The sequence below is a fragment of the Diceros bicornis genome, chromosome 15 (assembly GCF_020826845.1).
Source record: "Diceros bicornis minor isolate mBicDic1 chromosome 15, mDicBic1.mat.cur, whole genome shotgun sequence".
Taxonomy (NCBI): Eukaryota; Metazoa; Chordata; class Mammalia; order Perissodactyla; family Rhinocerotidae; genus Diceros; species Diceros bicornis.
Window position 1 is genome coordinate 5,316,522 of NC_080754.1, and position 27,167 is coordinate 5,343,688.

Sequence of the window (27,167 nt, forward strand, 5' to 3'; positions counted from 1 at the left end):
CTGAGGCCCAAAAGGCAGCATAACAATAACAGAGACCCCACGTCTAACAGCAGAAGCACACCCAGCTCCTCAGAAAAGACGGTGTTTCTCCTCTGCTCAGCACTATCTTTCAATTGGCTCTTTGTGTAAGGGGCATCCCCCAGTTTCTGGGTAAAACCAATGGAAAACAGGTGGGTTATTGCTATCATTTAAAGAAAAAGATGGAAAGACTGATATTGTTTGCTGTTACTATTTTGTTTTAGATGGTAAATACTGGTTCATTCCACTCCACTCTTCTCCACCTCTTTCCATCCATTCATCCCATCTCATGTAATTATCGAATGGTCTTTCTTTGATCCCTTTACCTGGGTATAGAGATGAATTGTTTTAAAATTTATTTCTCAAGGGGAGGGTCATAGATATCTCTGAGAAGCTGGTGAAAACTATGAATGTCTTAGAAAAAATATACATAAACATATACTCATACAACTTTGGGTAAATTAATTTTATTACATTCAAAATTTATTTTGTCACTATAAACAGAGTATACAAATTATGTCTCTCTCACTTTTATCTTTCATGAAAAAATGATGGCCTCTTTGTCAGAAAATAGAAAAAATTCAAATTCTGCTCTGAGTACATTTCAATGAGAAGTTGCTGTTTGGCTGTAGAGCGAGCATTAATGTGGTTATATGTGTGCTATTTATGTGTTTCATTGTTATAACACCTATGATTAAACTTCTTTACTATATTTTAGGTGCTATGCTAAAAACTTCATGTCCCTTATCTCGTTTAATCCTGACAATCACTTTGAGGCAGTTATTATTATATCCATGTTACAGGCGGGAAAATGGAGGCTCAGAGAACGTTTTCAAGCTTACATAGCTAGAAAGTGGTGGGTTTGAATTTGAATCTAGATCACTCTGACTTCAGTGTCTGTGCTCTTCACTCCCACTATTCTGCCTTCCAAGTGTGAGTTTACCTTTTTATTTTTTTTGCATGAATTATTGGTTTAGATGCCAAACAAGTGCTTCAAGACATGGCCTCTAGAATGCCAGTGATTTTCTGCGTAATATAGAAAAATTGTTATTCTACTCCTATTTTTCAATAAGGCCTCTTGTTCAAGTTCATGTTTGTTCAAGCCTTGTTCATGGTTCAAAGCTCTGGTCCTGATGAAGTTGGCAGCATTTCATGGGAGTAGACAAGATTTCTTTCAGGATTGCTGGAATAGTCTTTGGCATTTTTACATGCTGCTGATGAAAACACTAAACAATAATGATCTTTTTTTCCCCAAAGCATCACAACAAGATATACTGCCGAGTGTAACACTTTCTCCATCTATGCTCCCAGGAATAAGATGTCCTATGTATTTGAAGTTTTGCTTGGTAAAGAAATTTTTCAAAACTATTGATGACTTTTGCAGTTTCCAAAAGAAGCTCAAGACTCCAAGTTCATCTTGGATGCTGTCAGTTTGCTTGGAACACTCTTCATCCAGAGTTTCACATGGCTATCTTCTTCTTTGATGATTTAGGTCTCAGATCAAATGTCACCTCCTCAAAGAGAACTTTCCTATCCACCCAGTCTAAGGTTATTATCCCATTCACTCTCTTTCAAATGTATTTTTTTCATGGCTTTTTAACACCTGATAATTTCTTACTTACATGTTCGTTTGTTGACTATCTCCCCATTTCTAGAATGAAAGCTGTTAGAATAAGTCAGGGATATGACTTATTAATCTGTACTCCTTGAACCTAAAACAGTACTTGGAATACAGTTGCCAGTACACAGTTGATGAGTAAATTAAAGAACCATGTGAAAACCAGAAACTGGACTAATGGTTGTCAAATAGTTGTATTCAGAAGTGAAATAACATAGCTACCAATTCCTTGTGATTTGCCTCAAAATATTAAAATAAATGCATTTATGGATTTATTTACATTAGTTAAGACTGACATCATTTTAGTTTTCTTCCTCTGCTCCAAGCCATGCAACACGCTGACCATTCAGGACTTTGCTACATTGAGATCTCTCCAACTGTGTGTGGCTTCTTCCGTTTAACTTTATGATCTTGTAGGATGCTTTTATGTTGGAGCAAATCTAGTGTCAGACCTCTGGCCTGTTCACATTGGGCATTCTTCATAGAATAATATCTACCTTACCTGACGTATTTTCAGAATGGACAGACATAAGGTGCTCCGTCTCTGTTGGATTCGTGCTTCCAATAGCAAGAACCTTGTAACGCAAGAAGCAGTGTGCCTTCTCAGTCCCATCACACTGGATAAGGAAAGTAAATTGAAAACATAATTAAGCTTTATTGGATGCTGTTCGCTTGACATTTTCCAGCTTGAGCTGGGCCTGATGTAAACATAGGCAGATGTCCATAATCATAACAGCAGGGGATGTTTTCTTTAACTCTTACCAGTGGGAGAGTATCTTAACCTCATAACATACTAGCAATGATGAGTGTGCCTTTTTCAACCATACCCCATGCCTCTTCTAGATCACAGGACTTCCTTCTCTCTGCCATCATGACTGCCTTTCCATCCTTCTCCAAACGCTGTAAGCTTCATTCCCTATCAGAGGACTTGCTTATGCCTCAGACTAGCGAGACTGTAGTAGGTTGAAACATTCCCAAGTCCCAAGCCAGATTCGTAGTGTTGAAAATTCTTGCAAAGTAGAAAATGTGGGCTGTGGGGAAACGTCAACGACAGTTTATTGTTTCCCAGAGAATAATTGGTCCACAGATACTTGGCTTTCATTTACTCAATTACTGTACTCCCTCAAGAGGCAACTCGATAATAAATCAAACTCATGTGACTGTTTGAGGAGGAAAGGTTGCATGTGGGGGTTAAATAAAAAGGTCCAGAAAAGAGTTTTCTGGATGGAGGAAGCTGGGTTTAGGCAGCTGTAGTGTTATTTAGTCTTGATTTCACTGTTGTCAATCTCTCTCCTGCTCCTTTACCAGTCTCCCTTCTCGCATCCTCACATAACCACTCTCGAAATCAAGGAAATAATTCCTATGAAAGGGAAGGGATATTTTTCCGAGGAATAAATTTTGTTATGTAATTGGCTGAGAAGCATGAATTATTTTAACACGAGAATTCATCATGTTTAAATTGATGATCTCATTTTTAAAGTCATTTTCTTAAATTAAGAGGCTAGAATTAGAGGCTCAGTGGATTCTTCCTTGATTTCCAGATATTAGATATTTTTACTTGAAATTCTGAGCACAACCGCCACTACGGGACTTTGATAACACATGTTATTGAAGAACATCTATTACAGAATATGGTGGTTAAGAGTGTGTACATGAGAGTTGGGGAAACAAGTACATGAGTAGGAAAAAAAAAAACTCTTGAGGCAGACTGCGTGTTTCAAATCCCAGTGCTGACACGTGCTAACTGAGTGAAATGGAGCAGGACACACAACATTTCTGTGTGTCACTTTTCCTGTTATGGGAGTAATAATAAACCCTACCTCACAGGGCTGTTAGAGGATTGCATGAGTTAATACATGTACAGGTGTAAGATGGTGTCTAGTACACTGTAAGCACTCAGTAAATGTTGGCTACTATTCTTTAACTTATAAAGTTTTAGATAATTTAGTGCCTAGTTTTCTCCACTCCCTGAATCATACCTTGAATAGATCCACTGACCTAGATTCGACCTTTGGATTGAAACTCAACTTATCAAACTGAAGGTCCACAATAGGTTTAATCATTAAGTTCAAATGACTAGATCAAAACAGAAATAGAAACAGTTCTAAGAACTGCCACATCCTCCAGCATTTACTACACCACTGGGGAAATTTTTATTAAAATATTTAACCAGTTTATTGAACTATGTAACCAGGAAGTTAATATTGAACAACGTTTACCTTAAGTAGAGACTAAACTTTATGTACTTTATTTATTTGAATTTTTTAGAGTTTGTTTTCCCACAGTGGAATAAACTTTCATAAACACTGTCGTCTCATTTAAGAGTAAACTTTATCTTCACCCAAATATTTCAAATTCCTGTTCAGGGGCAAATGACAGATGCCTGGATTTTAACCCCCTGAGCCAGACACTAGAGTTTCCTGATGGAATTTCTTGGACTAAGGCAAGATATTTTTATTCTCGCCACTTAATCAAACTAGACTTTTCAGAACAGATTCTAATTTTGTCTGCTTTAGGAGAAGAAATTCAATTCATGTTCTCCATTGGGAATTTTTCATCTTTTCTGCTACTTCAGGCAGCAGGGAGCGGGAGAGCTACATATGTCCTGCATTTAATTTTCCATGATGGGTAGTAAAGGTACTGAGAAGAGGGCTAGTATTTCTGGAAATATTACTTACTACAGTTTAAAAGCAAGTAAGGAAATATTATTATCACACTGGTGTTACAAAAGAAAAATACTGCTGTTGACTATGTTCCAGTGCATGGATCCTCCAGTAGGATGGAGCCGATGCTCACTCTCCCTGCTCTCCTCGTGGGAAAGGCAGGCTCTGAGAGCAGGAGTGGGAGCACCTGATTAGAAACCGAGAAATCTGGGTTCCAGCGCCCACTCAGCTGTCAAGGAATGACTGATCTGCAACAAGTCACTCTGCATGTAGGATGTACTCTTTATGCAGAATGAGGAGGTTGGGCTAAAAAATAGCTAATGTCACTTTTATGAGTCCATAGTTCTAAGAAACTAGTTATGTGACATAAACAAGCCACTTAATCTTTCTGGGTCTGAATTTCTTAAAACACAGAGGCTTAAAAACACCAATACTACTTTCACTATATTTTGTGGGTAATTTAGGTATTTCAGAGGATCGGTCTTGTGTCTTGAACACAAGATGTTAGAATGTATTTATGACAGAGGAGTGGATAGCTCAGCGTGGATTCCATATCCTCAACCCAAATGCAAATGGCAGAGAAACCAGTCAGCAAACACTTGTTCAGTGAAGCAGAGGGGATTTTTATGGCAGTACACTGTACATGATACTGTAATTGTGGATACATGTCATTATGTATTTGTCAAAATCCATAGAACACAAAGAGTGAACCCTAAGGTAAACTATGGATTTTAATTAATAATAATGTATCAATATTGATTCATCCATCGTAACAAAAACAACACCACAGTGCACGATATTAATAATAAGGGAGAGTGGAGAGGGAGAGGCGATGAGAGAGGGAGTAAGTGGGAACTCTGTACTTTCTGCTTAATTCTTCTATAAACCTAAAACTGCTCTAAAAATAAATAAAAAATAAAATATGGATCCTGATCTCAAAGAGCTTAACATCTAGCAAGAGAGATTTAATTGTAATTGTTGTGTGAAGAACTTCTCTGTGTAACCAAGTGAATATCCAAATCTTTTTTATAAAATATTTCAAATACAAAAAGTACAGAGAATAACAAAACCACCCTCAACTACTCAAAATCCAGTTTTAAAAGATAGTAATTTTCTCTTGAATTTGCTTCAAACTTTTTAAAAAATAAGTAATAAAACTTTCTTAGAACTATGGACTATGGAAACTAGACCTGAAACCCTTTGTACTCCCTTCTGTAGACATTCCTTTCCCTCCCTACCCAGAGGTTCTCTTTCCCATCACATTTTATACTATTGTTATATCTAAGATAATCAGTACATAGCATTTGCATGTAGATTTTTTTTTTTTTTTACTGCTGATTCAACTATTTTTACGGTTACATTCTATTTAATTTTTTTCCCTTCCTTTTGGGGTAAATTTTGGTCATTTATATTTTCTTAGAAAATTGTCACTTGACCAAAGTTTTTTATATTGAATAGGCTAAGCTTTTAATGGTATTTGCTTATGATTTTGTTTATTAGTTATTTATTTTTTGGAAATCAATGTTTTATTTTATATTTTTAATAGGTAATACAGTCACAAAGTTGAAAAGTACAAATAACATACAAAGGTATATAATCTTGCTCCCATCCCCGAATATACACAAATAGTAATTTCTATCCATTTTTTCCAATCTTTCTTTCTGCAAGAATAAGCAAATATGAATCTAAGTCCCATTTTCTCCCTCTTAGTACGTAGTTCTCTCCGCTCCCTGACTTACACCTTGAATAGATCCATTTCTGTAGCTTGCCCTTGCACTTAACAATGGATGCCAAAAATCTTTCCACAGCAGTTCACAGAGAACTTCCACATCTTCTCTACAGTTGCCTTATATTCCGTTGTATGGATGTACCCTAATTTATTTAACTAACCTCTTATTGATGGACATTTGTGTTGATTTCAATGGTTGCTTCAAAATTGCATTGTACATATTTTATTTTGCAATTGTGCAAATTCACCTATAGAATAAATTCCCAGAAGAGGAATTCCTGAGCCAAAGAGTACACAGTTGTGATTTTGATAATTACTGCCAGCTTGCCCCATAGGGGTCGAACTAATTTGTATTTTCACCAGCAATGTGACGATACGCAGGGTCTGCAGCAAAGCACAACGAAGACCCATACACCACTTACAGAAAAGTAAATGTAAAACTTAGAAATTAAGCTAACAAGCTGCTAAATACAGTATGTATGCTCTATTCTAATGCCATGATAAATATACCTTCATAAGGACCTGGAAGTCCAGGTTTGAATCTAGAAATCGTGGATTCCTGGGAGTTCCACATCAGAATGTGGCAGGCAGCTCCTGGCCTACAGCTGTCCCCTTGTCTCCCTGTCCCCGTCTTGGTCCCAGGGGGGGGGCCTTGCGCTCACACCTGGAGACACCCCAGCCCACACTTTCAAGCTCTCTCCACACCACCCTGTGAAGAGCTATCCCTCAGGGTCAGGGAAGCACAGGCAGCGCAGTTGAGCCCGGAGAGAACGACCCGGGCAAAGATGACCTCAGGAAAGGAATGCTCAGTCCCAGGAGTTGGAGCAGGGAGTTCTGAGGACCCCGATGCGGGAGCATGGTCCAGAAGGGGAGAGCGGGCTGTGTGTGCGCATGTCCTCTGGGCCTCGCAGAGAAGCAGGATTTTGCTTATTTTTTTGTTACTGTATAATTGTATATTATTTGTATATTTGTATATATTGCATATTTGTATATGTTTATATATTATTGTGTATTTTTTACGTGTTGCTTAATTATGTCGTTTTATTTTGACAAATCTTGCCAGAAATATATTTATTTAAATTTATCTTTCCAAAAAACTAGCTTTTGGTTTTGTTGATCTCCACTCTTGTTTCTTTGATTTCCATTCTATTAATTTGTTCTTATTTTTATTACTGTCAAACATACTTCCTTAGAATGTACTTTCTTTTTTTAACTTCTGAAGTTGGAATGCTTAGATGACTGATTTTCAGTCTGTCTGGCTTTTTAATATATACCTAAAACCACGAATGTCATTCTAACCATATTTTTAGCTGTGTCCACAAGTTGTGATATAGAGTGCTTCCATTGAAATTTTAAATATTTTGTAATTTTCATTTGATTTCTTCTTTGAATTATTTTAAACAATTTTTTTCCTACATGTATAGAATTTTCTTGATTGTCTTATGCATTGCCTTCTAATTGTATTGCATTGTAGTCAGAGAACATAATCAATACAGGCCTATTTAGATAATCTGTTTCTCCTTGTGTGAGTTTGGTAGATTGTGTCCTTCAAGGAATTGGTCCGTTTTACCTAGGTTATCAAATTTGTGGGCATAGAGCTATTCATAATATTCCCGTATTATTTTTTTAATGTTCATGAGATCAGTAGTGATGACCCTTCTTTCATATCTGATATTAGTAATTTGTGCCTTCTCTCTTTTTTTCATGGCTGGACTGGCTACAAATTTATCAATTTTTTTTTTAAATAATTTTATTTATTTATTTTTCCTCCAAAGCCCCAGTAGATAGTTGTATGTCATAGTTGCACATCCTTCTAGTTGCTGCATGTGGGACACGGCCTCAGCATGGCCAGAGAAGCGGTGCGTCGGTGCGCGCCGGGGATCCGAACCCGGGCCGCCAGCAGCGGAGTGCGTGCACTTAACCACTAAGCCACAGGGCTGGCCCCAAATTTATCAAATTTGATGGTCTTTTCAAATAACTAGTGTTTGGTTTCATTGATTTTCTCTATTAATTTTCTGTTTTCAACCTCATTGATTTCTGCCCTAATTTTTTATTTGTTTTCTTCTTCTTCTCTTAGACTTAATTTGATCTTCTTTCTCATTTCCTAAGGTGGAAACTTAGATGATTAATCTTAGATCTTTCTTCTTTTCTAATACGTACATTCAAGGCTATAAATTTCCCCCTAAGCACTGCTCTAGCTGCATCTCACTTTACTTTTCATTTAGTTCAAAATATTTAAAAATTTCTCTTGAGACTTCTTTAAGCTATATGCCATTTAGAAGTGTATTGCTTAATCACCAAATATTTGGAGATTTTCCAGCTATTTTTGTGTTATTGATTTCTAGTTTAATTCCATTTTGGTTTGAGAGGATACTTTGTATGATTTTTATCCTTTTACATTTTTCAAGGTGTATTTTATGGCCCAGAAGTAGTCTATCTTGGTGAATACTCTATGTGAGCTTGAGAAGAATGTGTATTCTGACATCACTGGAGGAAGTAGACTATAAATGTCAATTAGATCTAGTGATGGATGGTGCCGTTCAGTTCAACTATATCCTTACTAATTTTCTATGTGCTGGATTTGTCGATTACTAGAGGGATGTTTAAGTCTCCAACTATAGTAGCAGATTTGTATATTTTTCTTGCAGTTCTATCAGTTTTTGCCTCACTTACCTTCACACTCTATTTTTAGGCACACACATATTAAGAATTGTTAGTTCTTCTGGGAGAATTGGCTCCTTAATCACTATATAATGTCCCTCTTTATCCCTGTTAATTTTCCTTGCTGTGAAGTCTGCTTTGTCTGAAGTTAATATAGCTTCTCCAACTTTACCTGGATTAGTGTTAGCATGGTGTATCTTTCTCCATCACTTTACTTTTAATCTATCTGTGGCTTTTTATTTAAAGTGGGTCTCTTTTTTTTTTTTTTTGTGAGGAAGATCAGCCCTTAGCTAATATCCATGCTAATCCTCCTCTTTTTGCTGAGGAAGACCAGCTCTAAGCTAACATCTATTGCCAATCCTCCTCCTTTTTTTCCCCAAAGCCCCAGTGGATAGTTGTATGTCATAGTTGCACATCCTTCTAGTTGCTGTATGTGGGACGCGGCCCCAGCATGGCTGGAGAAGCGCTACATCGGTGTGCGCCCGGGATCCGAACCCGGGCTGCCAGTAGCGGAGCGCGCACACCCAACCGCCAAGCCATGGGGCCGGCCAAAAGTGGGTTTCTTATAGACAACATATAGTTGGGTCTTGTTTTTTATCTGTTCTGATGGTCTCTGTTTTGTAATTTGTATATTTAGACCATTGCTATTTAAAGTGATTATTGATATACTGGATTAATATCCACCACATTTGTAATCATTTTTATTGTTCTTTTCTTTGTTTCTTCCACTGCCATTGTCTTTCTGCCTTCTCTGGTGTTCACTGAGCATTTTATATGATTCCATTTTCTCTCCTCTCTTAGCATATCATTTATACTTAAAAAAACATTTTAGTGGTTGCCCTAGAGTTTGTAATATATGTTTACAATTAATCTAAGTCCACTTTCTAATAACAATATATGGCTTCATGGGTAGTGCCAGTCCCTTATAACAGAGTATTCCTAATTCTTTCTTCTTTTCCTTTTTAACATTTTTTGTCATTCATTTCACTTATCCATAAGCTATAATCATCACACACATTTTTGCTATATTATTTTGAACAAACTGTTATCTGTGAGATCAATTAAGAATGAAAAACTAAAAGATTTATTTTACCTTCATTTATTCCTTCTCTGATTCTCTGCCTTCATATGTAGATGCAACTTTCTGACCCATATCATTTCCTTTTCTCTGAAGAACTTCTAACATTTCTTGCAAGGTGAATGTGCTGGTGATGAACTCCCTCCATTTTTGTTTGTCTGAGTATGTCTTTAGTTCTCCTTTACTTTTAAAGGATAATTCCTTGGATACAGAATTCTTTGTTGGTGGTTTTTTTCTTTCAATACTTGAAATATTTCACTCCACTCTTACTGCTTGCATGGTTTCTGAGGAGAATTCCAGTGTAACTCTTACACTTGTTTCTTTACAGGTAAGATTTTTTTTCCCTTCTGGCTTCTTTTGAAATTTTCTCTGTCTTTGATTTTCTGCAGTTTGAATAGGATATGCCTAGTGCAGTTTTTGTTTGTTTGTTTTGTTTTTTTTTGTTTTTTGTTTTTTGCATTTACCCTGGTTGGTGTTCTTGAGATACCTGGATCTGTGATTTGGTGTCTGTCATTTATTTTGGAATAGTCTCAGACATTCAAACTTCAAACATTTTTTCTGTTCGTTTTTCCCTTTCTTCTCCTTCTAGTATTCCCTTTATGTATATGTTACACCTTTTGTCTCCCAGTTCTTGGATATACTATCACATTTTCCATTCTTTTTTCTTTTTGCTTTTTAGTTTGTGAGGTTCCTACTGAGATTTCCTGGCCCTGTCCTGTCTACTGATGTGCACATCAAAAGCATTCTTCATTTCTGTTACAGTGCTTTTGGTTTCTAGCATTTCTTTTGATTCTTCCTTAGAGTTTCCATCTCTCTGCTTATATGACCTACTTGTCCTTGCATGTTGTCCACTGTTTCCGTTAAAGCTCTTAGCATATTAATCATACTTAGTTTAAATTCCTGATCTGATAGTTCCCACATCTCTGCCATATCTAAGTCTGGTTCTCATGCTAGGTTTGTCTCTTCAGGCTGTCTTTTTGCCTGTTGGCATGTCTTGTAATTTTTCATGGAAAGTTGGACATGATGTATTAGGTAAGAGGATTTGAAGTACAGGCCTTAGTGGGAGGTTTTGTGCTTGTCTGTCTAGAGTTAGGCTGTGCTCCCTGTTTGCAGTAGCTCTGGATGTTTCTTGCCAGTCAATCTCCCCAGCCCTTGAGCAACCACTGTTCTGATTTTATCACCATAGATTAGTTTTGCTATCCTTGAACTTCATATAAAAAGAATCATACAGTATTTACTCTTTTATGTCTGAATACTTTTCTTAACATAATGTTTTTGAGATTCATCTATTTTGTAGTGTTTATTGCTTTTTATTGCTAAACAATCAATATTCCATTGAATGAATATACCATCATTTGTCTATTCAGTCTCTTGTTGATGGACTATATATGTGGTTTCTTCTTCTTCTTCTTCTCTTTTTTTTTTTTTGGCTGCCATGAATAACACTGCCAGGGCTGGGTTCCCTGGAAAACAAACTCTAAATTGAAGATTTGTCTACACACAGGTTTCAGCAGGTGCTGGTGGGATCACTACTTGTGGGGGAGTGACAGAGGCGGGATCAGGTGGCCTTCAGAATTGCCCTCTGAATTAGTTCTATTGCTGCAGAACAAATCACCCCAAAACTCAGTGGCTTAAAACAACCACGACCATTTATTGTCTTTCATGGTTTTTCTGTGTCCAGAATTTGGAAGCAGCATGCCTGGGTATTTCTGGATTCGGATCTCTCATGAAGTTGCCCTCAGGTGGTGGCTGGAGCTGGGGTTGTCTTGAAGGCTTCTTCACTCATGCGTGGTGCCTGGTGTGGAAAGATTCAAAAAGTTGGAACAGCTGAAGTGCCTCAGGCTTCTCGCTCTATCTCTGTAGTTTCTCTCTTTGATATCTCCAGCATGCAGGCTTCAGGGTAGCCAGGTTTCTTCAGTATCATCTGTAGGCACAGTCTCCCAAGGCGTACTTCCTGAGTGAAAGAGAGCTAGATGGAAGCCAAATCCTTTTTTATGATCTAGCCTGGAAGTCATGTAACATCATTTCTCCCACTCTGTCAGTCGAGGCAGGCACAAAAGCCCACTTGATTCGAGCAGAGGGAACATAAACCCCACCTCTCTGTGGAAAGGTTTCATCATCGTATTATAAGAAGTGTAAGGGAGATGGGATACAAAGTGCAGCTCTCTTTGGAAAATACACTCTTTGAGGTATTGAGGCTGGGAGATGAGCCTTTATTCCCCAGCATTAACCAGCCATGGCCTGTGTCATGAGGATCTTGGATCAGCTGACTCTCTTTAGTTGAGGGCAATTTCTAGAAAAGGACTCAGCTAAATGTTCTCAGTTGCCAACATTCCCAAAAGCTGGAGGAATGAGTGCTTAGTCCTAAAGGGGAGAGTCCAGGTGGCATACAATAGCATTCCCTGCAGGTGCTAGAAATGTTCTTGTACACGTCTTTTTGTGGACATATATTTCCATTTATTTTGCATATCTATTCTAGGAGTGGAATTTCTGTGTATCCCGTGGGCAGAGTGCCAGAGTCATTAAAAGGCTCAATGGGGTGGTGGGAACAAATGAGAGTGGGCCAGTTCTCTGCAGGGATTAGAAGGGTCTTCAGGAACGTGGGTGTTTTCCAGGGACAAGGCCTTCTGGGCAGAGGGTATGAACAAGGGTGCAGAGGTGGGAGATGCACAGGATCTTGGGACGAATTTCTCTCAATAATGAGGTCTTGCACGTAAATTTTGTTAAATTTATTTCTAAAAATTTTTATGATTCTTACGCTAATTAAAATGGAAATGATTTTATGATTTTATTTTCCAATTATGTGCTGCTAATATGTGAAAATAAATTTGATTTTGTGTATCTATTTTGTATCATGCAACCTTGCTAATTCACTTATTAATTCTAGTAGCTTTTTTTGAGACCCTTTAAGATTTTCATTGTACTTGATGATGTCATCTGCAACAAAAGATAGTTCTATTTCTTCCTTTCTTAACTTTATGCTTTTTATTTCTTTTCTTGCCTGTAGCACTGGCTAGCATCTTCAGTACAATGTTGAATAAAAGTGGTTACAGCAATTATATTAAACTCTTTTCTGTCAATATTAGGGGGGAAAGCATTCAATATTACACTATTAAGTATGAAGTTAGTGGTAGGTTCTTCATAGATGATTTTTATCAGTTTGAGGAAATTCCCTTTTATTTCTTGTTTGCTGAGAGTTGAAAAAAATACATCAGATACATTTTTGCCCACTGCACTTATTGAAATGATCCTATGGTCTTCCCCCTTTATTCTGTCATATGGTGAATTAAATTAATTGATTTTGCATTGTTAAACCAATTTTGCACTCCTGGGGTAAATCTCACTTTGTCATGATGTATTGTCAGTTTTATATATTGCTGAATTTGATTTGCTGCTATTTTTAAAAAGGATTTTTGCATCTGTGAACACGAGGTTTACTAGCCTGTGATTTTCTTTTCTTATTATGTTTTTGTCTGATTTTGGTATCAGGGTTATCCTGGCATTATGAAATGGAATGATTTGGGAAGTTTCTCCCTTCCTCTGTTTTCTGAAGGAGTTTTTTTAAGATTGGTATTATTTCTTCCCTGATTCACCAGTAAAACTGTCAGGGCTGGTAGCTGGTTGCTTTCAGGATTTTCTTCTTGTCGTTGAGTTTCAGCGGTTTGACCATGATGTGCCTAAGTGTGGTTTTCCTTGTATTTATTTTGCTTTTGCTTTACTGAGCTTCTCGGATCTACAGGTTAAAGTTCTGAACCAAATTTGAGAAAATTTAACCATTATTTCTTGAGATATTTATCTGCCTTCTTCCTTCTCTTCTCCCTTTCTGGGCCTCCACTTGCATATCTATTAGACTGCTTGATATTATCCCATACGTGCCTGAAGCTCTGTTTATTTTTTTAAATCTTTTTTTCTCCCCAGTGTTGAGGGGAGTTTACACACAGATTTTGTGCCTCCCTACTATATGGCTCCCTCCATTCTGGGATATCTCCCTTCAATTTCTGGGTGTTATGGTAGCTCCAAACAGTTTCCTCTCATACCTTAATCCATTAAGACTGGCTTTCTGCTGGAATGTCAGCCATTTCTGCTATGTAGACTGGATATTGCCCTTAGTGGAAAGACTATATAAACTTGGAATAGCCCTTTCTGTTTCTGTCTGTTTTTCATTGCTGTCCAATGTCCTCAAGTAGTTGTTTTTTTTTTCTTTTGTCCAAAGTTTAAAATTGTCATCTCTGGGAGGGTTAATATGGTACAATCTGCTCCATTGTTATTGGAACTGGAACCCTGCCTCCGGTATTCTTAAGCTTAGTTAATTTGTTCACCATCCACCCTGTCTTCCATTTTACAGACCCCAGTGTCCCCAGTTCAAAATAACAGTCACTAGATCCTAACAATCCTGTCTCAGGAGAGCTTCCTGAATCTACTGACACCTAACTTCCTTAGAGACACCGCTTTAGATCAGGTCCTCATTTAACTGGTCTTCCTTGCCTCCTAGCCTCTGTCATTTTCCATATTGCTTGAGATATCTTCCTAAGAAACATTCCTTATTACGTTACTCCCTTGATTTAAGACCTCTCTGGGCTCCTGCAGGATTAAGTCCCCTTGGCTTGGTCTATTAAGCCCCTTACAGTCCAGTCTATGTCCTGCTGTTGCTCCACACAGAACCAATTCTTCTCATATGTTAAACTTTTCTCTGTTCCTCAGAATTCCATCTTTTTGTGATTTTGCACTTTGTATCCTGCCAACTCGGGGCCATCAATTTTCATCTGACTTTTCTAGATTTCGTCTTAAAAGCTGATTCAAATACCACCTCTTCTGAAAAGTCTTCCCTGGATGGGTTACCTCTGTCCTCAACATCTGTTTTCTGTGTTCTTATAGCATTTATAAATCTGCATGTCAACTTGGTCGGTCTGCCTATCATCTATCTATCTATCTATCTATCTATCTATCTATCTATCTATCTATCTATCTATCTATCATCTATCTATTTAATCATCCATATAATCTCCTGTTTCCCTCAGTAGATTTTAATCTCTTTGGTCAAGGTGTTGTGTATTTCAAAAATGTTTTTTTGATCTCTATAACATCCAGTAAGCATTGTAGACCCTGTGTAGATCCTCAGTGTATATTTTCGTTGATGATGATATTACAAAGAATATTTCTCAGCAATGGTACTCAAAGTAATGGTTTACATCCAGAATTAAAGGCCACAGATCCCAAAGGAGAAACTAATCAGCCAGTCCGTATACTATTCTGTTATTTAGGAACATATACCTCGTCATCAAGCACCCCTATAGAATTCTGCAGGAATGGTGGAACCTGGGAAAATGGCAGATGCATTTGTCCAGAAGAGTGGAAAGGACTGAGATGTACAATCGGTAAGTTACTTGGGATATACTCAAGTGTGAGGTTTACGTGACTCTCATGTTAATAAAGACAGCAGCAAAGCTTCTTGAAGCTTCTGTTAATGATTATAGTAACAATGAGCATAATCATGGTGGCTTCAAGATGTGTTTATTAGCTCAATAATAAAAGCTGAGTTTTCTTCTTGGGCTATTTACCTGTATGTTCAGTACACTTGTTTCCCAACTATCAAGTTTCTCTGTAAACTCACAGTTTCTTTTCCTTCTGGCTGCAGTGTCTACCACAGGGCAACAGGTGCTATGGTTTTCTCAGGTCCTTTTAATTGGTCATATGCCATATTACCCCATTTCAAATATCACAATTCTAACATATTTTTTTTGAAATCAAGGTGCATCTTCCTAGCCAAGTATATACTTAGATGAAGTTTTTGTCTTTTCTTCCTTTCTCTTGAAGAGATGTTATTAAATTAGTGGTTTGGCTTCAATCAGTGGTATCTCAGAATCAAAGTTCAAAGCCACTTCTTGATCTGCAGTGTGCTTCCCAACTTCATGCTACCTGCTTAGGATCCAGAGACCTAAAAGCTCACGCCTATCATTTCCTAAACTCCTACCAGCCAGGATATCCCACACACCCATGACATCGGCCTTTTTGCCTTGACCCACATCCTTATGATGCCCTTTGCCACTGTAAGCTCTATACCTTTAATTTTCAAGATTTCAACTAATCCGACATACTATCCTTTCTGATATGTTAGTGATCACATCCCACTTCTACCAAGTTATATATTGTGCACATTTTATTTGGAACCTGTTATCTAACATATTATTTATTCCAATGGTAGTAACTTCACCAGATAAGAATGTATGAAGTTCCTGGCAGGCCAGTGAGTCCTGTAAGTCTTCTATTACTCTTCAAATTACACTGGACAGGTTTTGTACTTTGACTTTTATCTGGTTTGAAATTTGAAAAAAAATATAATGTATGATGAAAAATATTTTTTCTTTCCTTTATAGCTAATTTCTGTGAAAATAGTACCTATGGGAGTTTTACTTTTCCCAGAATTTCAGTGGGAAGATACGGAGCTTCCTTGCAAACATGTGACGAGAACACTCTAAATGGTATGTGTTTCTCCAAACACCTCCTCTGTGTAGGCATACGAATTGCTATTCTGGGTCAAACCTATCACCCCTCCAACTAGTATTAGATCCCTAGAAGAGGTATGAATGAGGGTTTTGTGGAACCCTTACGATTCTGATGTTCAAAATTTGAGGTGCTACTTCACATAATTCTACTTTTCCTGAAAACCTTAATATGGATCAATTGTAAATTCCTTTTAATATTTCTTCAACTGGTTTATTTTTCCAGCTTACTCTATCTCGTGGAGTTCGATCAGGTTAACATCTGCTCTTTGAGTTATATAATTTGTCTCAACTTAAAAAATTAGCTAGACTATAGACTTACACGATATCTACTTCAGACTTCATCTTTCTAGGTAGAGATGCACAGGTAAGTCTATCCACAGCTGGACGTCCTTCGTCTCCTTGGTTATTTTTGCTATATCTTGGAATATTCTCTAGCTTCATCACACCCTTCTTGAAGCATGACAACCTTGCTTGCATAGAGGCATTCTAAGAATGAAGGAGCAAATAGTATTTTCTATTTCTGATGTGCTCCCTGATGATATCCAAGATTTTGATGATGTCTTTGTGTTATTTGTCCGTAGTTGTCGGAAAGCAGATCTTCCTTGCAGACTTTAAAGGAAGGAAATTGTCAACTGGTCTTTTGGATTCCAGATTTAAATATCAAGACAAGTGGTATCTGCCTAAAATATTCTTGTAGTAACTGTCTGATTCACTTTGCCATTCCTGTGTATCAAACCACCCCAAACTTAGTGGCTTAACCAGTAATGATTTAGATTTCTCTCAGTTCTGTGGGTTGACCTGTGGCAGCTGCACTTTGTTGGAAGGTCCGAGATGACTTCACTCCCATGGGGCATTGGTGCTAGCTGTTGGCTGAAGGGCCTCACTTCTGCTCCACGTGGCCTTGCATCCCCCAGTAGATTAGACCTGCTTCCTTATATGACAGTCTCAAGACAGCATTCCAGGAGGGCAAAGGCTGAAACTTCAAGGCTTCTTGAGGCCTAGGTTCTGGAACTCACACAGTGTCATTTCTACCACATTCTGTTGGTCAAAGCAAGTTACAAGGCCAGACTAGATTCAGGAAATTGAGGAATAGACTCCACTTCTTGATGGGCAGAGCAGCAAAACCACATTGCGAAGGGGCCTGTGTGCAGGAGCAGGAGGTTGCTGTGTGGGCATCTCTGTGAACACTGTCTTTTTTTTTTTTTTCGTTTTATGAAAGCGGGCAATCCAAGGGCAACCCGGCTGTGCAATCTTACTGAAGATGGAGAGATAGAATTACAAAATGTGAAAATAGGAAATTGCAACGAAAATCTGGAAGCCCTGGAAAAGCAGGTATGCCGTGTGATTTAGCTGAAAAAAGTTCAGACTCTGTGTGAAGCCTGTTCTTCAGACACCTGATGGTCAAATCAATGCTTTTTAAAACTCTCAAATTAGAAATAACAAAAACTAGTGACTAAAACCATTCTTATTTTTTTAAGTTGACATCTGTTTGTGAAAAAGGACAGTTGGACGTGTTGGTTTGGCAAATTTCAGTGGATGATAATCTATAGCACATTTTAAATGGCCTCATCCTTTTAGACCAGTGAAGTTTTGAGTGAAAATAGATCCCTGACATTTGAGACCAAAAAGAAGGTAATTTGATGGTCTACTGTATCAGAATAAAGAGAAAAAACTATAACCAAAGACCTTTTGAAACAGGAAACTCCAGAACCTGATGCTGGTCTCAGGGCTGTAGCCATGAGCAGGTGAAATGGGAAGTAAATCTGCCTAGATACCTTTTCATGCAGATTAAATTATTTTGACTAGGGATATATCCAAATGCAAATGCACGGAATTGCTAATACCTGGGGCCAAGCATGGGGAGGAAGAGGAAACTTATTTTTAAGTGGTCTTTCTAGGTACTGGACTTGTTGCATATGTTATCTCATTTAATCCTTACAGAACCTCTGTGACTTAGATATTATTCCCACATTATACATAATTATAGCTAATAACACTTACTAATTATTGAGCACTTACTGCATGCTAAATACTGTGCTGAACACTTTACATACATTATTTTACCATATTTAATTCTTATAACAGCTATATAGATAGGTATTAATGTACCCATTTTATAGGTGAAGAAACTGTGGCTCTGAGAGGTCCAGTGTTTTGCCCAGCGAATCACAGCCAAAAAGTGTTGGAGCTGCTCTTGATTTTAAAGTCCACACTGTACCAGTCTGGCTCCCTAATCATAGACGGGCGCAGGGTGGGGTGGGGATGGAGATGGTAGTGGGGTTTGGAGGTGGCTGCGACCACATTGGTTGTGCCAACCACACAGACTGCAGGAAAGATTTCATGTTCTGGAGTCTGACAAGCCAGTGTTTCACTCTCAGCTCTGCCACTTACAAGCTGCCTGAACTTGGACTGAGCTCCTTAACCTCCCCAAGGATTTAAATAGAGATGAGGATGCTCAACTCACAATGTTGTTTTGCATACTAAATGTGATAACACCTGTAAAACCTCTAGTACAGTGCCTAGCACATAGCAGGGACCTGGCTATTGAACAAGAACATTGTTTCTGTGTACTGATGGATATTATTTCCCACTCTCCCCTAAGCTTGAAGAGCCTGTGACCTTGGTTTGATTTTTGAAATGATGCTGCCATCTAGCGAAAACTAAGCCACACACACACACACACACACACACACACACACACACACACACACTGACACCCGGCTCCACTAAGGACAATATGGTTTAACATGCTGTAGCCACACAACACAGAGCCTGGGGCCCAGGTGGTCCCTGGAGAGGTTGTCTAGGTCAGTGCTTCCCAAACTACCTATGCTTAAACGCTAGTTTTTAGAATTTCTAACCCATTGCAGAACAATAATTTTGTAAAATACAATAAAAATGAATTATTAGAAAAATGAAATGAAAAAAGATATATAAAATACGAATCTATTTTTTTGAATTGTTAGATTCAACAGCATAGAATTGTTCTGTAAGTTTCTGCCCATGTGCTCTCAGTTTCTGTGCTCATCTTCCTACGGACCCTGTAGCAAATAGTGAGCCAACATTGGTCCCTGGATCACACTTTGAGCAGCATGATCTAGCTAAAGCAGCCTGTTATGGTTAATTAATCCTGGCAGATAGGAAAGACTGGGAAACCCACTGGCCTGCGTGGGCTTTGTCCTGTACACAAGGAAAGAAATAAACATGAAGAATCAAGGGGATATGATGTTCAGGAGACTAAGGCTCAACTAAATTCCAGCTTATTCACTGCAGTTGCCTGCAGTGTTTAGATATTGTTGTATAAAGTTAAGGTTTTTTTTTTTTTTTTTTAACAGATAAGCAATACCTCAATACAGTTGTTGAATATTTCTACTGAAGCCCAGATTTTAACTTGTGATGCCAGTAAATTAACTCCTGAGAACATCACTTCTGCTACTAGAGTGGTGGGACAGATCTTGAACACATCCAGGAGTGATTCATCTGAGGTAAAACTCATATGGTTTTAAAAAAGGCGAGGGGAAGAAAGAAAGAGAGACATCCTGAACTCCACTCCTTCTCCATGGTATTCCGGGGTGTGGCTTACGTTGCTTGAAATCATTTGCAGAGCACTCTTTCTGAGAGATGCTCAAAGAAATAAACAAGGTCTTCTTGTCCAAATCTTCTCTTTTGAGATAGGCACAATGATCATTATCATGTTAAATCTTCTGGAAAGTCCTGGAACAGACGTGTCTATTTCAGTTTATTAATACGTTTACCAACTGCATTCGATCTCAGCATCCCTTATTCACTTCCAAGTAACTTGTGTTACAAGAACTCACTTTGGAGCGTGCTGTTTTAAACTGTGATCACTTTCTGCTAAGCATACTTGCATTTTGGTTTTGGCTTCCCAAAAACTTTAACCCTAGTTTACACATCTAATATCACAACCTGCTAAACTCTGGTACCTGAAAAAAAGAACTATAAACAACATTTACCAATTGGTACAGCTTGGGTCCTGGTCAAGCAGGGCTATAAACCAATATGGCCTGACCCAGGGTGTACCTGTTGAATATCAGTATGGCCTGAAAATATCTACCCCTTTCTTCCATTTTCTTTAAATGTCTTATTTCAAAAAATTATTTTATGTTTCTCTAGGTCCTTTGGAAAATAAGTGGGATTAAAATCACAAGTTAATAAAAATGGAGTTTAAAGAGAAAAATAATGACCACCAAATGTAGAATTTATGGAAGGATTAGCCAATAAAGACAGAAGGGTATCAATAGCCCCAAAGAGGGCAGTTAAACAGTAATCAAATGCCAAGAGATCCTCTCTGATGTACTTCTTGAGTTTTAAATTATATTATAATTCTTATATATTATATATAATATATATAATATATAATTCTTATATATCATAAGAAAACTAGAAATAATTTTACTAAGTATAATAGTTATACTAAGTATAACTAATAAATTCTACTAGGTATTGTGGGCTGTAATGTTTTGACAGTCAGAGCCCTGCACTCTTATTTTGTTTCTGTTTTTGTATCCAAGCATCTGCTTTTGTATTCTTGGGGATGGGAGTGGAGTTTCTGTGAAAGATCTTGCTATGAGATCAAATTCAGAGACCTACACCTCCTCATTGACTACCTCCATTTATATTTTCACTGTGCCTTATCTTTATTCTCTCTGCATCTTATGTAGATCAAAAACTAAGCCTCTAATTTTGAAAAATACTTGCCTCTAGTTTACCATACCAATGGTACCACTCAATAGTATAATAATTCATGATAATGATGGTGATGATGATGTGTGGTATGTGTCCTCTATGACAATGGTGCCTTCTTCCTGGCAGGCACGACAAGTTGCTGTAACAACAGTGAGCCAACTTCTAGATGCCAGTGAAGATGTTTTTCAAAGAGCTGCTGCTGATAATGATGATACCTTTGCAACGTAAGCACAATTCCAATTTGGAAACAAATCTGACAAAGTGCTGTTTACTTTCCTAGATTAAAGCGTTAGCAGAGCTGTCTTTATTTCCCTCATGGGTGCACTCAACTGGCTGATTCCTCTGGAATGCTTCCCACCTGATCTTCAGTTACGAGGTGGACTGGTGTATGTTAACTCCTGCTTCCAGGCGGGGCCATGGCCTGGGAGATAGAGATGGAATGGGTTTAGATTAGAACTTGCTTTCCCAGACTTAGCTTGACGTGCCCAAGGGCAACCTGCATGCACAGCAGGAGCTTTTCCGACTCCTTCCTCAATGCTCAGAGCTGCAAATGACGGCAGAACTCTGCATGACACGTTGCCAGCCCCTCAGCCACAACTCAGCTCTTGCCAAGATCCTGGTGTATTTTGATTAAGCTTTCTTTAGCTTTCCCAAGGCTACATAACAGAAAAAATAAAAAAAAAGGATCCACTCTACCTGCGTTCTCTTTCCTTGACTGCTATGTTCTGGATTACTTTTGGTTATATATTTATACTAAAACTCATGTACTTTATTCATAGAGGTCCCTCACTAGGATTCACTGTATTTATATACCATTTTCTTAACTCTTTGAAAATTTAAGTAAATATGCACGCTCATTATAGAAAAATAAGAAAATATAGATGAGCAAAATTAAACAAAAAATCATTCTACCTTTGTTAACCTGTTGGTATATATTCTTCCAGATTTTTTTTTTCTGTTTGCATTTGTGTATGTGTGTGTGTATAATATTACATACTCTATTGATTTATCACTTGTTTTTGTCACTTAATAATACCCTATACACATTGTTTTTATATAAACATCTATACATCTACATCATAAATTTTAGATCACTGCATAATATGAGTTAATTTCTATTTGAGCAATTATCTGCTGCTAGACATTTAGATTGCTTCAAGTCTTTTAATATTTTGCGCAATCAGCATTCCTGTACATAATCTTTGTTTACATGACCCATTATTTCCTTAGGAGAAACTCCTAGAAGTAGTTCTCAGTTTTCTAATTATTATAACCAGTCCCTATTTAGTGTTGAGTCCTCAAAGTGGAAAAAGCACAAAAACATGAAAGAGAGAGAACATTCAAAAGACTAGAATTCTGAGAGACAGTGGTAGAGGCTGTGTGAACAACTGAACTGGTGTATTTTAAGATTTTGAATTTCAGTAGGAGTCTGGGCCCTTCTCCCTGGCAGTGTGGACACTCCCATTTTTCTTGAAGTTGGAGAAGGAAGTGGCCGTGGAGTCCAAGAGCCTATGTTCAGTGAAAATGAGATGAGAGCCAGAGTGGGCTCCCTTCAGAGCCGAAGCTCTGTGTCTGCAGTCTTGCTGGATGGAAAGGAGAGGCGTGGATGCCGTTGATGAGAAGGCAGAGGAAAGAGAAGTTGTGGGGTTCGGCTGAGAAAGTCACAGACTATGTGGCAGATGAGAATGCTGTCATAACAATAAACAGTTATGAATTTTACTGGCTTAAGACATGGAGGAAAAAATTCTGTGTGACTTATGTGTACTATCCAAATGGCTTCAAGGGAAGAGATAGAGGATAAATACAATTTTAAAATATAGGACACACTAAAATGTGAAATGGGATAGCCACGCTCAATCCCTCCTTCCTCCCACTCCGAATTTCTAGTCTCCTTACTTTTCTACTTATGTCCCATCCGTTTGCCCTCTCACTTCTGATCTTTTGCATTAACCCTTGTGGACTCAGGTCCCTCATTCCCTTAGAGGAGGCTTTCGTCTGCCTCCGGCCCCGAGATCAGGTCACCAACCCCTTCCCTCTCCACCGGAGCATACTCTGGATGAGCTGCCAACAGAGGTCATCTCTCACTCTCCTCTCTCCCCAGGGAAGGAAATTAATTGCTGCTCAGGGCAACTCTTGCTTTCCGGGTCCAGGGTCTGCGGAGGGCACCGGGCCTTGGTCGTCCATCTCACTCTGTCTCCTCTCTGCTTTCATTCAGTTTCCTCTTTGCATCCCCAAGCTACCGAACTCCCTTTCCTGGCCTCTAGGGAGAAGTGGACAGGGTAACAGTGAATCAGAGGAGAGTGACAGGGGAAAGAACCCACCCCAGCTTCAGCCATCCCGAGTTGTCACGGGAAGTTCTCCAGTGTCCATCCGTGCATTCTCGTTCTCGAAGTTGGCAGGAGGCGGGATGTTGAGGTGGGCGGAGCTCCGGAGCGGGGCGGGGCCTCTGCTGGTGAGGGCGTCCCGCTGTGATCAATGCACCTAACGCCTCAGGCCTCCACGTTGAACACTTGCTGTGAGGACTGATCCGTAACCTTGAAGCTTTGCTACCACATTCGAGCTCATAATTGTCCTTGTTCGTCTGACTTCAGGAATGTAGAACTGCTTTCCTAACGATGACCACCTTGTACATCTACGTTTCACACTTCTGTTTGTGTTTCTGTTCCAGCCAGCCTTCTTTGGTTACATACGAGATAAGTTATCTCGACCAAATGGAAATTTATTGGAAAGAGGCGTAAGGACTCTCATGGGAACCTAAGAAGAGCGTTATAATACAGCTGGGTTCCGTGGGCCCTGGAACTGGGGGATGGCAAGGCATCCAAGGCGGCTTTGAAGGGCTCCACGGAGGAGTTTGTGGGCCTTCCCTCTGGGATAATATAATGGTTGTGGCCACAGCCTTTGGAGTCAGACAGTCCTGGGTTCAAATCCTAGTGTTGCTGTTTAGTAGCTACATGATTTTGGCCAAATTACTTCATATCTCTTTTAAGAGCCTCAGATTCTTCAATGTCATATGGAAGTAATTTTGGGACTCACTTCAGTGGGATTCTTGTGAGGCTCAAATGAGATGGTGTGTGTAAGTCACTAGCATGATACCTGACTTACACATAGTAGGTCTTGAAAAAAAAGGTTAGCTGTTGTCTTCGTAATTAGCATGACTCAAGAAATATCTTTACTTCTCATTTTTACTTCTGGTTTCTGCTGTCTCATAATTTAACCCAGTTTATGATGTTGGGGAAATAGAATTAAAAACAAAATCTTCTCCTATCCCAAAAATGTTCTCCATGAATGTAGCAGAGACAGAAAACACTTTTATTACTGAGCGAGCATTAAACCAGAATGTGACTCACACCACAGGCAAACCCCTAAGAGAGTGTGGAGACAGAGAGGAATTTCACCTCTTCGTACAGACAAGCAGCTAGAACCCATTACATACATGTTTTCAGATAAATAATAACTAGTCCTTGATTAAGAGAACTTGACAGCACTGTTTGTCAGGTTCATCCTAAGTTTACCTGGTAAATGAGGTGACCATTTGTGTTAGCTAATTGACTTTGTCCAGAAGAAAAACAAACTTCTCATATCTTTATGACAGGAGGTAGTTTTGCAACTTGGAGCAAGGTGCCCACCCACTGTTTTTAGGCTCCTACCCTCCCAGGGAAACTGGGAGATAGGGGCGCTATCTCCCTTGATGTTTACATTTCAAAGAAATGCCTCCTGTGTCCTTGAGAAAGACATTCCTAGGTCATAAAACTGACAAAATGCCAATCTAGTCTTCAGAAAGATTTATTTACTTTTCAGAGAGAGAAGAAAATATTTACCTGTTTTCTAAAGTAAATGCCCAAAGAAAAAGGAGGGGAGAGAAATTTCTCCCCTTATTTTCAACAGGAAGAATTAGGCCTCTTATTTTTAATTTGTATTTGTCCTTGCCATGACATATGACCTCTCTGGTCCCCTCTGAACCATGACGTTCCTTGATAACTGCTGCATTAAATGGAAAATTCCCAAGTGAAGGAATCTGATTGCTTCTTCTAGTCATTTGTACCAGGTTGATGGCCAGCCTCCAGACTGGGTGCTCTGAGGCAGGCACCCATCTCTCATCCATCAGTTATGGCAAGAGGAGGGAGGAGTTATATAGAAGAAAAAATGGCCTTAGAAGGGGCTGTGGGTAGAGCTACCCTTTGAAAGTGGTTGTGAACCTGGCAAACACCCCCATGTATCTAGCACATCCTTCCCTTTAGTCTTTACAAGCCCGAAGGAGCTCCTCTTAGCATCCCCAGTGTCTCACAGGGCACTGACCCCTTAGTAGGTGCTCAACAGATATTGTTGGTTGAGTGAACGCATGAGTTATGTTCTCGGCAGACTGGAGTTTTGTTAGGTATTCCTCCTGTTGAAAGCAGCTCTGGAGTATGATTGTTATTCATGAAGTGGGAAATACATAGTGTGAATTGCCGAAAATTACAGAAAATGGTGTTATGAAAAGAAAACTTTTGACACAGAGAAGCCGACTTGAACATTTCCATATGAATGATTATCACAAACTCTTTATAAAGCAATCTTTAATTGCTTAAAAATTTATCTTTCTTTTCTATCTCACTTGGGGAAGGAAAAAGATATTTTTGTGGCAGAAATAAAAATTTAGAATACAGAAAAATTATATTTTAATGAAATTATTTCATTTCTGGGGAAACCAGATTGAACCAGTTATCTTAGATAAAGGGATTTTGTTTTGTCAAGTACGGAATTAGTGCAAATATTTCTTATAGGAAACAAGAAAAAGAAAAGGTCTTATGAACTTTTCTTTGGAGAACACTAAATTGACAGGTTCCTCCTGCTCCCTCCCACCTTCCATCTGTCTATCTTTGAACTTATGCAAAGTAGAAAAGAACATTGTGAAAAGCTGCAGTGTTTAGTTCATACCTGACGCAATGAGCTCAGAGCTCTGCTCTTCCAGAATTCCATATGGACGGTGGCCTCAGGAATCAACTTACAAGAGATGCTTCCAGGGGGTTTGGGTGAGAGGAGGGAGTCGAATAAGTGGAAATTGATTCTCACCACTGGAAAAACAAGTGCATGCCTGGCCAATGGTGGATGGCAACACCATCCTTCTATGTGAAGACCAGCATAATAAAGATGATTTCTATTTGGAAATCTGTGATTCTTGAGTTCCAGCTTTCTGGCATCTATGTTCAAGGTTCTTTTCAGTGGGAACAGTCGACCAGAACTTTTTTTTTAAGCCCTTTCTTTTAAGTACTTTTTTTTCAGGAAGATTGGCCCTGTGCTAACATCTGTTGCCAATCATCCTCTTTTTCCTTTTTTTTCCCCAAAGCCCCAGTACATAGTTGTGTATCATAGTTGTAGAGTTGTAGCTCTTCTATATGGGATGCCGCCTCAGCATGGCTTGATGAATAGTGAGTAGGTCCGTGCCCAAGATCCGAACCAAGAACCCTGGGCCACCGAAGCAGAATTTGCGAGCTTAACTGCTAAGCCACCGGGCTGGCCCCTGCCAGAACTTTAAAAAAAAAAGCATATGTAACAAAGCAAGACTCTGGTAAAGAAAATCAATCAGTTTTTAGGTTACTGTGCCAATGTTGTTGTGATTGCATGAGTTCTGTTCATGCCTTTCTGTTGGAATGTGGGGGAAAACACACACCCCTGGTTTTGTGATGAATCTCTAGGATGTGAGGTTGTTATGTTTTATTCTATGCAGGCTTATTGAACAAATGGAGACTTATTCCTTGACCTTGGGCAACGAGTCAGTGGTGGAACCTAATATAGTAATACAGTCTGTTGATTTCTCTTCAGAAGGCGCTGTGGGCTCTATAGGTGTTCGCTTCACTGTGCAGAAAGGTGAGCTATTTCTTTCATGTGCTTATAATAGCAAAGAGCATTCTGCTACCAACTGTGAATAATGCTCTGTTCACGAAAATGTAGACTTTTAAATTCTACTTTTTTCCTTCTCATAGGAGCTAGTGATTCTCTCGTTTCTGGTTCCACATTGATAGATACGAACGTGGACAGCCTTGATCCAGATGGACAGACTGAACTTCAGATCTTGCTCAATACCTCGAGAAGTAGGTCTCAAACTTCAATACTCTAAAAAGTGCACTCAAATTCATGGAATTAATAACTAAAAATCCACTGAGCGAGAAATAATGTTTCCTTAGTGTCCACTGAGTAATTTGGGTTTGAG

At 38.7% G+C, this 27,167-nt stretch overlaps 1 protein-coding gene across 2 annotated transcripts in view; it reads left to right on the forward strand.

Moving 5' to 3' along the window:
• The window catches only part of ADGRG7 (adhesion G protein-coupled receptor G7), a 65,546-nt gene that overhangs the window by 1,818 nt on the left and 36,561 nt on the right, over window positions 1-27,167 (forward strand). Inside the window, exons 2-8 of one of the 2 annotated variants that reach the window (XM_058555519.1) lie at window positions 15,029-15,142; window positions 16,142-16,246; window positions 17,490-17,602; window positions 19,606-19,755; window positions 21,104-21,201; window positions 26,685-26,824; window positions 26,941-27,048. In XM_058555519.1, coding sequence (XP_058411502.1) covers window positions 15,029-15,142; window positions 16,142-16,246; window positions 17,490-17,602; window positions 19,606-19,755; window positions 21,104-21,201; window positions 26,685-26,824; window positions 26,941-27,048 — 828 coding nt within the window. Of the gene's footprint in view, window positions 1-15,028; window positions 15,143-16,141; window positions 16,247-17,489; window positions 17,603-19,605; window positions 19,756-21,103; window positions 21,202-26,684; window positions 26,825-26,940; window positions 27,049-27,167 lie in introns of those variants that run through there. The other variant, XM_058555520.1, reaches the window with a different exon arrangement.